At 65.7% G+C, this 11,444-nt stretch overlaps 1 protein-coding gene across 1 annotated transcript in view; it reads right to left on the bottom strand.

Annotated features, from left to right (window-relative positions):
• The window catches only part of MRC2 (mannose receptor C-type 2), a 28,022-nt gene that overhangs the window by 1,408 nt on the left and 15,170 nt on the right, over positions 1-11,444 (bottom strand). The window contains exons 8-29 of the mRNA XM_080369975.1: positions 10,522-10,676; positions 10,151-10,258; positions 7,728-7,843; positions 7,440-7,588; positions 7,100-7,317; positions 6,725-6,867; positions 6,499-6,601; positions 6,243-6,381; positions 5,914-5,949; positions 5,398-5,558; positions 5,030-5,097; positions 4,703-4,803; positions 4,471-4,616; positions 3,744-3,858; positions 3,499-3,662; positions 3,175-3,283; positions 2,443-2,681; positions 2,188-2,356; positions 1,846-1,995; positions 1,449-1,568; positions 848-1,027; positions 420-446 (exon numbers count right to left, since the gene is read on the bottom strand). Of these exons, the coding sequence (XP_080226101.1) occupies positions 420-446; positions 848-1,027; positions 1,449-1,568; positions 1,846-1,995; positions 2,188-2,356; positions 2,443-2,681; positions 3,175-3,283; positions 3,499-3,662; positions 3,744-3,858; positions 4,471-4,616; positions 4,703-4,803; positions 5,030-5,097; positions 5,398-5,558; positions 5,914-5,949; positions 6,243-6,381; positions 6,499-6,601; positions 6,725-6,867; positions 7,100-7,317; positions 7,440-7,588; positions 7,728-7,843; positions 10,151-10,258; positions 10,522-10,676 (2,916 nt within the window). The remainder of the gene's footprint in view (positions 1-419; positions 447-847; positions 1,028-1,448; positions 1,569-1,845; positions 1,996-2,187; positions 2,357-2,442; positions 2,682-3,174; positions 3,284-3,498; positions 3,663-3,743; positions 3,859-4,470; positions 4,617-4,702; positions 4,804-5,029; positions 5,098-5,397; positions 5,559-5,913; positions 5,950-6,242; positions 6,382-6,498; positions 6,602-6,724; positions 6,868-7,099; positions 7,318-7,439; positions 7,589-7,727; positions 7,844-10,150; positions 10,259-10,521; positions 10,677-11,444) is intronic.

Here is an 11,444-nt window from a genome sequence, read left to right as displayed (position 1 = left end):
GCAAGAGGGGCTTCGGCTGGGGGGGGGACTCCAGCCGGACAGGGGCTCCCAGGCAGCAGCAGGACAGGACCGCAGTCAGGGTGCTGGGGTGTTCTGGGGGCAGCCTGCCCAGGGCAGCCTCCCTGGGTTGTTCCTGATGTGTGTGCAGCTGCCTGGGATGTATCTCTGGGATCCCACCAGCAGGTGTGGTGTCCACAAGGGCAGGAGGGCCCGGCAAGGGGCTGGCTGCACACACTGCTCTGTGGGGGGATGGCTTCTGCTGCCGGGGAACCCTAACCCAGGGCAGAACCACCTGGAAACGGGATTTCCCACCCACAAACCCCATTTCTTTGGTTATTAATCGAAGCTGGGCGGCAGCACAGGACCCCAGCACCGGCTCCTGGTCCCGATACTGTGCCCAGGCTGACGGTGCCACTCACCTGCCCTGGAAAAGCTGCTCTCCTCCACTGCAACAGCAACACAGACAGATGAGCACGTGGTCACGGCACCCTCCCCTCTTCCCAGGACCCCCCACCCCACCCCAGCCCCACATCCTCGCTGCCCCCAGCGCTGACACCAGGTGATGCACAGCTGTGGGGGTCCTCTGGTTCTGCTCCACCACCGCCCCACCGCCCTCATCCTGCCCTGAGGTTCTGACCCAGCCACTGTGACACACACAGCCCACCACTGAGCCCCGCGGGGACCTGCAGACCCCAGCACCAGTCCCCTGAAACCCCCCTACACTGGAATTGCCCCAAACATGTGGCTGGCGCTGCCAGCGGGACAGAGCTCTGCCCTGCAGCACCCGGACCCCCAGCTCACCCCACATCAGCCCAGGCACCTCAGGGAGCAGAGGGGGGGCCCCTACCTCGCGGGATCTTGCAGATGACCCCCATGGTAACGTTGGTGCAGGAGCCCAGGCGCCACACGCCGTTGCTGCTCTGGATCCAGTAGCAGCTGTTCTGGCTGAGCATGCTGGGCCCAGTGTCGTGCTGGCCCCAGTTGGAGTAGTTCACGGCCGTGTTGTCATGCCAAACCAAGGTGCCGCCTAGGACACGGAAGAATCAGGAGAGAAGCACGGGGAGATCGTAAGAGAGATCATGGAAGAATCCGGGGAGGCTGACGGGGTCACTCCGTCTTTCCCCCAGCTCAGAAAGCACTGGGAGGTGTGATGGGGAGGTGTGACAGGGTGATGGGAAGGACCAGGGGCTGCAGGGCTCCTTCCTGAACCTACAGGCTCCAGTGCCTTGGAGGAGGCTCTGGGCTTCAAAGCCACCGCTCCCACCCCACCAAGCCAGAGGAGGACCCACGGGGCACATCCAGCACAGCCTGAGGGCTGGGGCTCCTGCTCACACCAATGCATGAGCCCCCACTACTGGTGCCACCACCAGGGGCTTCCTCCACTCACCGCAGACCTGGTGGGAATTTATGGTGGTGCCTGGGGGAATATCTAAACCCTCCCTTTGTACCTTTGGGGTTGAAGGTCATGCCCAGCCAGGCACCCTTGGACTGGCCCTCGTATGCCTGGAGATGCTCCCACACGAAGACGTTCTCCATCTCGTCCTGGATGGATAGCACCGTGCCACCGACTGCGGAGGAGAGAGCGTCAGGGAAGAGCCCAGACCTCCGAGGATGGAGCTCGGGAGCAGCAGTGCCCCAGAGGACCCACCCACGGGCCACATGGCAGCTGGGGAACCCCAACACGTAACGGCAAGGAGATGATGGCTGACCAAGGCTGGACATGGGTGCAGGGACAGGGATCCCATTCAAAGGTGCTCCGTGGCACCCATGGGTGCCCTGGGGACTGCACCCTCTTCCATTTCCAAGGGTGCATCCCCTGCCTTCACCACCGCAGCCCCTCCCTACCTTTCTGGCACCTCCTCATGGCATCCTTCTGCCCCAGGGTGATCTCCATGTGGAAGGTGTAGCAGTGGTCCCGGAACGGGATCCAGGACGAGTCCTCCAGCGATTTGGGACAGCTGCCACTGTAGCTCCACTTGTGTGTGCGGGGGGCGCCTGGGGGGGGCACACGGTGCATTGGGGGGGCACAGGGTCTCAGGGTCCCACAGCACGCTGGGGACACCCTGCCCCACAAGGACACACGAAGAGCTCCAGAAGGTCCCCGCTGGGATGCCACCTCCAACCCTTGGGTGCACCCCACCCAGTCTGCCCCACACTGAGTCCCCCGTGTCCCCCCCCGGCCAGTACCTGCTCGGAGCTGGCAGATGCCCCCCTGCAGCTTGGTGTCGCAGCCGGCCGTGCGCCAGCTCCCGTCCACGTCCATGTAGGAGCAGCCGGCGACCTGCTGGGGCTCCCCGTCCTGCCAGTTGGCGTAGAAGAGGTTCTCCTCTGTCAGCCACGAGTAGCTCCGGCCTCCCTGGAGAACCAAGGCGAGGAGAAGCTGGGGGGGCTGCCCCGACCCCGCAGGGACCCCCATCCCAGCTGCCTGCCCTCTCCCCTCACCTCGTCGTTGGCCAACCCGATCCAGAGCGGCGCCCGCAGGCTGCTGACGGCCTGGGTGAGGAACGCCTGGCTGTAGGGGTCGGGGATGGTGGCCAGGGTGGCGTTGAGGGTCTCACAGAGCAGCAGCGCCTCGTGCCACCTGAGGGGCTTCTGCAGGATGCGGTAAGTGCTGTTGTGGTAAAAGAGGGTGCCGGTGGGCGAAGGGGGGTACGGCGTCCGCGCGGGGCTCAGGGATGGGTCTGGGGGAGCAAAGAGACACAGTCAGAGGGCACGGAGGACACTCCTGCATCCACCCCAGGGCGGGTCACCCCCTTGTCCCTATCCCCCCCCCAAGCCGGCGTGACCCTGGCAGCGCTGTGCATGGGGCACGGGCACCTGGGGGCATCCCCACGCAGCTGGGGAGGGCAAAGAGGCCACATCCCCCGGGGGGGCGAGCAGTGACACCCCGGTGCGGTCCCCACCCTGCAGCTGTGCATGTCCCCGTGGGACGTGCCGAGCCAGCCTGGCACGCACAGGTCTGGGGCTGCCCCACAAGCGGCTGGGACGAGGGACACCCCGCCCCGAGTCAAACTGGTCTCCCCAGGCTCCTCCAGCACCCCCAGCTCCCCCCAGGCTAAGCCCATCACCCTGAGCCCCCCAGCCGCAGCCCCTCCCACAGCACGGGGCACTGGGGGGGTGGTGGCAGGTCCCCAGCGAGCAGAAGCTGGGGTCTCCCCCCCGTCCCCCTCCTACCTATGCTCCGCTGGCAGATGTAGCCGTGCTTCTCCTCCAGGCAGCTCCGGTCATCCCAGCGTCCCGTGAAGTGGGGGGGCGAGCCGTGCCACACCACCACACAGTTGGTCTGCACAGCCAAGCCGTGAGGTCAGCAGTGCCCTAAGCATCACCGTCCCACCCCCACGGACACCCCCACGCCAGGGACGCCCACCCTGCAGGGCCAGACACTGCTCTGCCCTTGGAGAGCCACCCCGGTACGCCAAAACCTTCCACCTCGGGGGTGGAGCACGGGACCGAGAACATCCCAGGGGAGGGGAGATGCTCCGGGGGGGTCCCACTCACCGGCTTCTCACGGGGGCTGGTGGCACTGCAGCCCGAGGGCTCCCCAGGCGCCCAGCCCACGTGCCGCAGCGGCTCGCCCTCCACCCACTGGAACTCCCTCTGCGCATCGTGGAGCCCGATCCAGAGGTTGAAGGAGATGTTGGGCAGCATGGACGTGATGAAAGCTGCAAGCAACAGGTGAGGCGCTGAGGACCACCCCAGCAGGTCCCCAGTCAGCGGGGCCAGTGGGGGTGGGGGGGACATACCCTGCTCCAGGGGGCTGGCGATGGTGGCCAGGATGGCACCCTGGCTCTCACACGCCTGCTTCGCCTCCGGCCACTTCACTATCTCGGCTTTGTCGTGGCCATTGAAGCTGAAACACTGCACCGGGGGGTGGGGGCATGTGGGCTGGCCCAGGGGGTGCAGCCACCCCCCGAGCCCAGCACCCTCCCCGCTCAACCACCCTCTGCAGCCTCATCCTGCTCCAACAGCCCTCCTCCCCTTCGCACCCTCATGCTTTCCGGCCCCCCAGCCCCTCCCGCACACCCTCCCCACAGCACACCTCCCTCCCAGCACCCCTGGGCATGCACCCGCACCCCGCGGTGCGCCCCTCGAAGCATCCCCTTGCATGCACCCCCAGCATCTCCCCCAAAACACGTGCACGCATCCCCCTCCACCCTGCCATTTCTCAGCGCCCCCCCCCCAACCCTGCCACAGTGGGGCTGGTGGGAGGCCAGGAGGCAGCTGCTCCCTCTGTCCTGCCATTCCCCTGTCCCACCGTCCCCTCTCCGTCCTCCCACCGCCTCTCCATCCTGCCACCACCCCTCCGTCCCGCCACCCCCTCTCCATCCCACTGCCCCCTCTCCATCCCACTGCCCCATCTCCATCCCACTGCCCCCTCTCCATCCCAACTGCCCTCTCTCCGTCCCACCATCCCCTCTCCATCCTGCCACCACCCCTTCATGCCACTGCCCCCTCTCCATCCCGCTGTACCTTGCTGAGGAAGGGGAGCCAGCCGCGGGGACAGCCCCCGCTCGTGGCAGCGGGCAGCAGCGGGAGGGAAGGCTTCACGGCTGTCCCGTTGCTCCGCTTGCAGATGTAGGGCAGCGCCGTCATGCACTTCTGGTCCCCCCAGTCCTCTGCGGGGAGGGACAGGCTGGGCATGACCCCACCGCCACACCGGGGTTGGGGTCTCTCCGCTCAGCCCGCAGCCCCAGCCCCTCACCTCTGCTCGCCGTCATGTACACACACTTCTTGTCCTTGTTGATGGGCCGGGGCTTGCCCGGTGCCCAGGAGACGAAGTTGAGCAGGGACCCGTCGGACCACCTGGGAAAGGCACCGGTGGGAACACGGAGCCGAGCAGGAGACTTGGCAAATAGGACCAGTTGCAAACCTTAACTGGGAGCGTGCCCCACCACTGCCCTCTATTGGGTGAGGAACCTCCAGCCCAGCACCCCAGGATGAGACCCCCTGAGGTGCAGGCGCTGAGCCACAGCGCTCCGAGAGCGGGGGACAGCGGCACGGGGACGCGGTGGCTTGGTGTCCCACTTACTTGAACCTCCCGTCGTTCTCGTAGGTGTGCAGCCCGATCCACCAGTGCTGCTCCTGGCCCCTGGAGAACTGCACGCCCAGGGAGGACACGTCAGTGCCCCACAGGGACTTGTTGGGGACAACTGCAGCCACCCCAGCCACGGGGACTGGGCAGCACACACCCCCCAGCTCGCACCACAGCAAAAAGCATCCCCTGGCTGAGCCCCAACCCGCACCCAGGCACTGGAACCGCCGCATGAGACCCATCGTGACCCCAGCTGTCCCCACATCACGTCCCTCTGGCAAAGGACGAAGGAAGCCGGGCAGGGAGCAGCCCGGGGAGGCAGTGGAACCCACTGGCACCCAGGGAGGTCCCCATCCCCCTGGTACCTTCTTCAGGTTCTGGCCCAGGAAGCGAAGCTCGGCCTCGCCATGCACCGACGCCAGCTCCGCCTGGAACCAGCTGCAGATGCGCTGCGCCTGCACCCAGGTGGAGTGGTGCTCGAAGAACTTGTACTCGGCCTCCTGGTACTTCACCCACTCTTTGCTGCCTGCAAGCAGGGATCAGTGTCATGCCGTGGTGTCACGCCGTGGCTGCGCCACCCCCTGCTGCAGCCACCCGCACCCACCACCCTGTCCCTTGGTCCCCCATGGGCTGGGCTGCTTTGCTTTTGCCCCTCTCCTGCAGCGGAGGGGCCTGATCCTGCCCCATCCCTGCAGGCTGCCTCTGCAGCCGTGCTGTGCAGCAGGATGCCTGCGCTCCCCTCCCTCCTACGACCCGATACAGGATCCGTCCCACTCCGGGTAACGCCGCAGGAATGCCCCGCAGGGACACGTGCGATGGGGTGGCAGATGCACAGGGAGAACGGTCTGTGCTGGATGGACGCACGGACACAGCCAACACACCTTGGGTCGTGATCTCCGGCTCCTTCACATCGGCACCTGGTGCAAGGGCAGGGAGAGGCTCTCAGCGGGATGCGGGGCTGGGATGCTCCCTCTGGCGCTTCCCGGCAAACCGCCCGTGGGCTCCAAGGGTGAGGTACCCTCCCAAATCCCCCTGGGACGGACAGCACCTCTCCCACCTCTCCCAGCCCCTGAATGAGGACCCCCCACCCACCATAAAAGCGCAACCTGCGGCAGGGAGGTGGCAGAGGCTCCACCACCCCGCAGCCCAGCCCCTGCCAGGTTATCAGAGGTGAGGGGGATGGTTTAGGGGGTTGGTCCTCGCCAGGTACCTTTGGGCAGTTTGCAGATCCAGTCCAGCTGGGCTTCGCACTGCATCGGCATCCACTGCAGGGAGGCCAGGTCCAGCACCGCGCAGGTCCGGATGTCATCGTCGTCGTAGTTACTGCGGTCAAAGTTGTGGTAGAAAAACTGGGGGTCGAGAGAGATGGGCGGTGTTGGGCATTTCCACCAGCGCCACATTTGCCCTCACCCTGCACCCCAAATACCAACCGGAGTCCCCTTGCTGAACCCCCCCCTTGGACTCACCCCCAGCCCGTCGCTCCACCTCCAGCTCCGGTCCCCCGCGGGGTCCCGCCGGTTCAGGCCGATCCAGAACCAGTGCTGCTCATGGAGCTCCGGCTCCGACTCCCTGCGGGGAGCAGGGGGGAACGATGAGACCCCATCCACGAGGGCCAGAGCACCGGGAGGGCTGCGGGCTCATGCCGAGCCCACTCCGGCAGCGGGACACGCACCGGCGCAGCCAGCCTCTCACCCGAAAATCTTGTTGAGGGTGTTGGCGACGAAGTGCTCCTCCTCGTAGCTGCCCAGGCTGAGCAGCTGGGCCCCCAGCTGCCGGCAGAACTCCTGCGCCGCAATCCACGTCTTCTTCTCTTGCAGTTTTTCAAAGTTGAAGACCTGAGGAAGGAGGAACCAGCAGCGGAGCAGGCTCAGCACCTGAGACGACCTGAGCATCGTCCCCACCATGGTAGCATCCCGGGGCACACTGCCACCACTTAGCCCGAGCCAGGCTCACGGGATCCAGGCTGCCCTCTGCGAGCACCAAAACACACCGCCCACCCCCACCGCACCGGTGGGGAGGCACATGCACCCCCCCAGTGGCCAGGGTAAGACCCCCAGCACCCCTTACCTTGTAGCAGTGACGGAGCTTGGAGTCAGAGCTCCATCCCGGAGGGCAGGCGGCGGTGAGGCTGGGGGTGGGGTAGGGACCAGGCAGCTCAGGGTTGACCGGGGTGCCCAGGTTCTGCCGGCAGATGTACTTGGCCTTGAAGGTGCTGCAGTTCTTCACCTCCCACAGCCCCGTGGAGCTGCCGGTGGCCAGGGCCACACAGCCACCCTTGTTGTAACCTGGAGCACTCACAGGAGCGGGGAGGATGCCAACCTTAGGGTCGGACCGTGCCAGGTGGCAGAGCCAGCACGCAACCTGCAGGGACAGCACGTCCCCATCCCACCCACAGCCGCCCCCTTACCGGGCTGGTCGCGGTTCCAGTGGGTGTACATAACCTCATCGCCACTCAGCCAGCGGAACGCACCCGTCTCGTTGATGTCCTGCAGTGCTGTCCAAAAATACTCCCCGTCCCAGCCGTAGATGAGGCTGCTGACGTACGCCTGCTCAAACCTGGCGGGGCAGCGAGAGCGGGAGATGCTGCCAGCTGAGGTACCCGGCAGCCCGCGATGCTCCAGCCCACGTGGTCGGGTCTTACCCCCCTGGGGGGCTCGCTCTGCAGCCAGCCCCCCGCCACCGGCGTGGTGCTGACCTGTTGGTGATGGTGACCAACGTGGAGCCGTAGTCGGAGCACATCTTGCGGGCGTCGCTGTAGGGGACACGGTCCTCACCCAGCCAGAAGCAGGAGGGGCTGTGCCACTTCCAGCCCTGGGGACGGGTGACAGGGACCATCCACCACTGCTCACCCCAGCCCTCACCAGAAGGATGGCAGCAAAGGCGGGGGGGCGAACACCATGTCCCACGTCCCCTGCCACCACCTCCACCTTCTCCTGGGCGGTCTCCTGCCCCCGGCCGCCCCAGCTTGACCCTGCTCAGCTTTGAGCTCTAACAAGCCCCTGGCCCCAAAGGACATGGCTGCAAGGAAAACAAACACCCAGGCAGCTTCAAAGCCAGGGAAACGGCTTTTCTGCCGGCGTCCAGCCCCGGCCGGGGCACGGGGAGGGGAACACAATCCTCCTCTATACGCCGCGGGGCCGAATCCAGCGCGAGTCCCACCGCAGCCTGCTTTAATCCCCCGCCTTGTTGATGTTGGAGCCTCTCCGGGGCTGGAGACACAATAGCGCCTGTTTTCTGCCAGAGCAGGGAGCGGGGCGGCCCCGGGGCTGGCAGCGGCGGTGGCGGTGCGGGGAGGGACGTGGGGGCTCCTCCGCGAGAGGGGACACGCATGTGATGGAACAGCCAGCCAGGGTGGAAGGGTGAAGGGGCGCAGCCGGGGAGGCAAGTGGCCCCAGGCGAAGGGATCCTCCCAAACATCACCGGGATTTTACCCCTGGGGCACTGGAAGGACTTGGGGGGACTCGTGCCATCTGCAGCATCACCAGCGTGGTGGGGAGAAAAGCAGGAGAGCAGCTTTGGGAGACCGTAAAGAAAAAGACCCCAAATCCCACTTTCTCCCCCCAAGTTCCTGCTCCTGCAGCCTTCCCCCAAAGTTACCAACCCCAGGGACGGCCCCTCCGGGAACAGCACCGACACCCCTGAGCAGCCAAGAAAGGGGCACAGCATGGCACAATGTGGGTCCCCGACATCCCCAGAAGGGTTTAGGTGGCTCCACATGGGTCCCCAACCCGCCCTGGGCCTCAGCATCACTAACACCACATGGGTGCTCTCTCATGCACTGAGCACCACAGCAAGCACCAGGATGGGACCTTCAACCCCAATTGCTGCCTCCAGCTCCCGACCCCGGCGTGCCCCCGCATCGCTCTCCAGCTCTGCCTTTCCATCGCCCAAATCTCCATCCCCCACCTCTTCCTTTCAGGCTGTTCCAAAAATAGAGGGGGGTTGGAAAGGAGAAGGAAAAGCAGCAAAGCCACCAAGAAAGAAAAGTACAGTGGCCGGAGAGCACCGAGGCCGATTCTCTGGGCAAGATGCTGCCTCCTCTCCATCAGTCTCTGCATCTGGGTGGCAAACGGCCCCACTGAGGATGAGGAGGGGAGGAAGGGTGGGAAAAGGTCTTTCCTTGGTTCATTTATCACTCCCAGTTTGCTTCCCAGCGGGTGCATCTCTGCCAGGCACCCAAGGCCAGGGTAAGACTGAGGCTGGAGAGGCAGGAGGGAGTTAAATCTGCACGGGGACATGCGATTAGTCCTCAGGACTCCTGCGGTGATGGTGGCACATGGCCACCCAGTGCCTTGTCCCCAGCACCCACCAACACCGGGGCTCCTCCGGCTCCAGCTGGCAGCCCCCCAGTCTGGCCTGGTGTGGCAGCTCGCCCGGCTCCTCCCGAGCTCTGGCAGAGCCAAGCGCCTGCTGGGGTCTGTCCCTGCCGTGATGGGGAAAAGCCCTGGGAGGAGCCCGGCAGCACCTCTCTGCTTGCTAGTCCGAGCGCGAGCGCGCTGGCTGCTCTGAAACACTGGGAGACGTTCAAGAGTGGTGGTGACGCCCGGCGCGCCGCTCGAAGGCTTTGCACACAGGCACAAAAGCAACTTCCCAGCAAGCGTGGGAACGGGGCGGGCTCGGCCAGCACAACAGCTGGGGAAACTGAGGCAGAGCGCGGTCCCAGCAAGAACCTGCCAGCGTGGTGGCCGTGTCCCCAAAATGCCTGTACCCCCCGGAGGAGGCAGCCTGCCATGGTGCTGAGCACGGGGCTGGCAGCTCCTCCATCCCACCGGGCTCCCACGTGGAGCCGCTTTGCTGATGGGTTTTGGCACCGAGAGAGGCAAGGGGAAGACAGAGGCATGAACGTCCCTGCTGGCAACCAAGCCGGCCCACGGGGGAGGATCTTGGACGACGGAGACGTGCGTTTTGTCCCAGTTTTTCCCTTGGCCTCATGCAACCACCGAAGTGAGGGGCTCCGCAGCCACGGGATGCTCCGTGGTGCCAGCAGCCCCCAAGCGCAGACCACAGCTCCAGGTGCTGCTCACCGGAGCTCCCCGAGATGGTTCTGGGGAGAGGTGCCCCGCAACCCTGAAGCCCCAAGCATCAGGCAGAGCCACCTCCCGACCAGGTCCCACTCACCTTTCGGCACCCGTGATCATCCTCCTCCTTCTCCTGGCTCACCCGACCGGGCTTCTTGCAGATGGACGGCAGGGTCTGGTTGCACGGGCTGTCATTCCACCTCCCCTCCTGCACAGCAGGGAGAAGGGCAGGACTGAGCCGATCGGACAGCCTGGGCGATTTCCCACCCCATCCACCCCCACCTTGGGGCCACAGGCTTTCCTTCCCTACCTCAAATCCCCAAGGATGCTGTGCCGGATCCCTCCCACCAGGATGAGCCATGCTCAACCCCAGCCAAAGATGCTCCACGAGGTACCCCGTCCCTGGCCACGAGGATGCTGCAGCACTCTCTGTGGAGGTGCAGGATTAAGCCCCCGGCCCTGGGCTCTCACCGGTCCCCAGATGGTCACACAGTCTTCCAGGCTGTCGCGGAAGTTGTTGGGCTCGAAGGGGTGCCAGTACGTGAACCTCACGGGTGTCCCATCCGACCACTCGAAGTTCATCTGCAGCTTGAGGTCGTTCAGGCCAATCCAGAGCTCCTCCACGTCTGCCGAGACAGCAGCGTCGGGAGGTGGAACTCTCTCTGCCTGGCCAAAACCTGGCAGAAACTCCCCGGTGGCATGAGCCCTCGAGCTGGGACAATGTCTCTGAAAAGCACCGGCTGAAACCCCACTGCAGGGCTCTAACCCCAGCGGTGCTACAGGCAGGCGGGGCAGGGCGGGCAGGGCAGGTAAGGCAGGGCAGGCAGGCAGGGAAGGCAGGCAGGCAGGGAAGGGTGGGCAGGGTGGACAGGGCAGGCAAGCAGGGCAGGTGGGCAGGCAGACAGGGAAAGGCAGGCAGGGCAGGGCAGGCAGGGTGGGCAGGGCAGGCAAGCAGGGCAGGTGGGCAGGGAAGGGCGGGCAGGAAGGGTGGGCAGGGCAGCCAAGGTGGGGAAGGGCAGGCAGGGCAGAGCAGGGCAGGCAGGGCAGGGCAGGGTGAGCAGGACAGGGTGAGCAGGGCAGGGCAGAGCAGGCAGGCAGAGCAGGCAGGCAGGGCAAGGTGAGCAGGGCAGAGCAGGGCAGGCAGGGCAGAGCAGGCAGGGCAGAGCAGGCAGGCAGGGCAGGGCGAGCAGGGCAGGCAGGGCGAGCAGGGCAGGGCAGAGCAGGCAGGCAGGGCAGGGCGAGGAGGGCAGGGCGAGCAGGGCAGAGCAGGGCAGGCAGGGCAGCTCCTGCCCACAAGGATGGACCTGTGGAGTGGGAAACGCAGGGGCATCTGCCACCAGTTTTCAGAGAGGTGCTGGCAGCAGCAGCAGCGTAGTACAAGTCCAGACCCACAG

The sequence above is a fragment of the Falco punctatus genome (assembly GCF_963210335.1).
Source record: "Falco punctatus genome assembly, chromosome: 19".
Taxonomy (NCBI): domain Eukaryota; kingdom Metazoa; phylum Chordata; class Aves; order Falconiformes; family Falconidae; genus Falco; species Falco punctatus.
The sequence above is the reverse complement of the archived record's forward strand: the minus strand, read 5'-3'. Positions and strand labels throughout refer to the sequence as shown.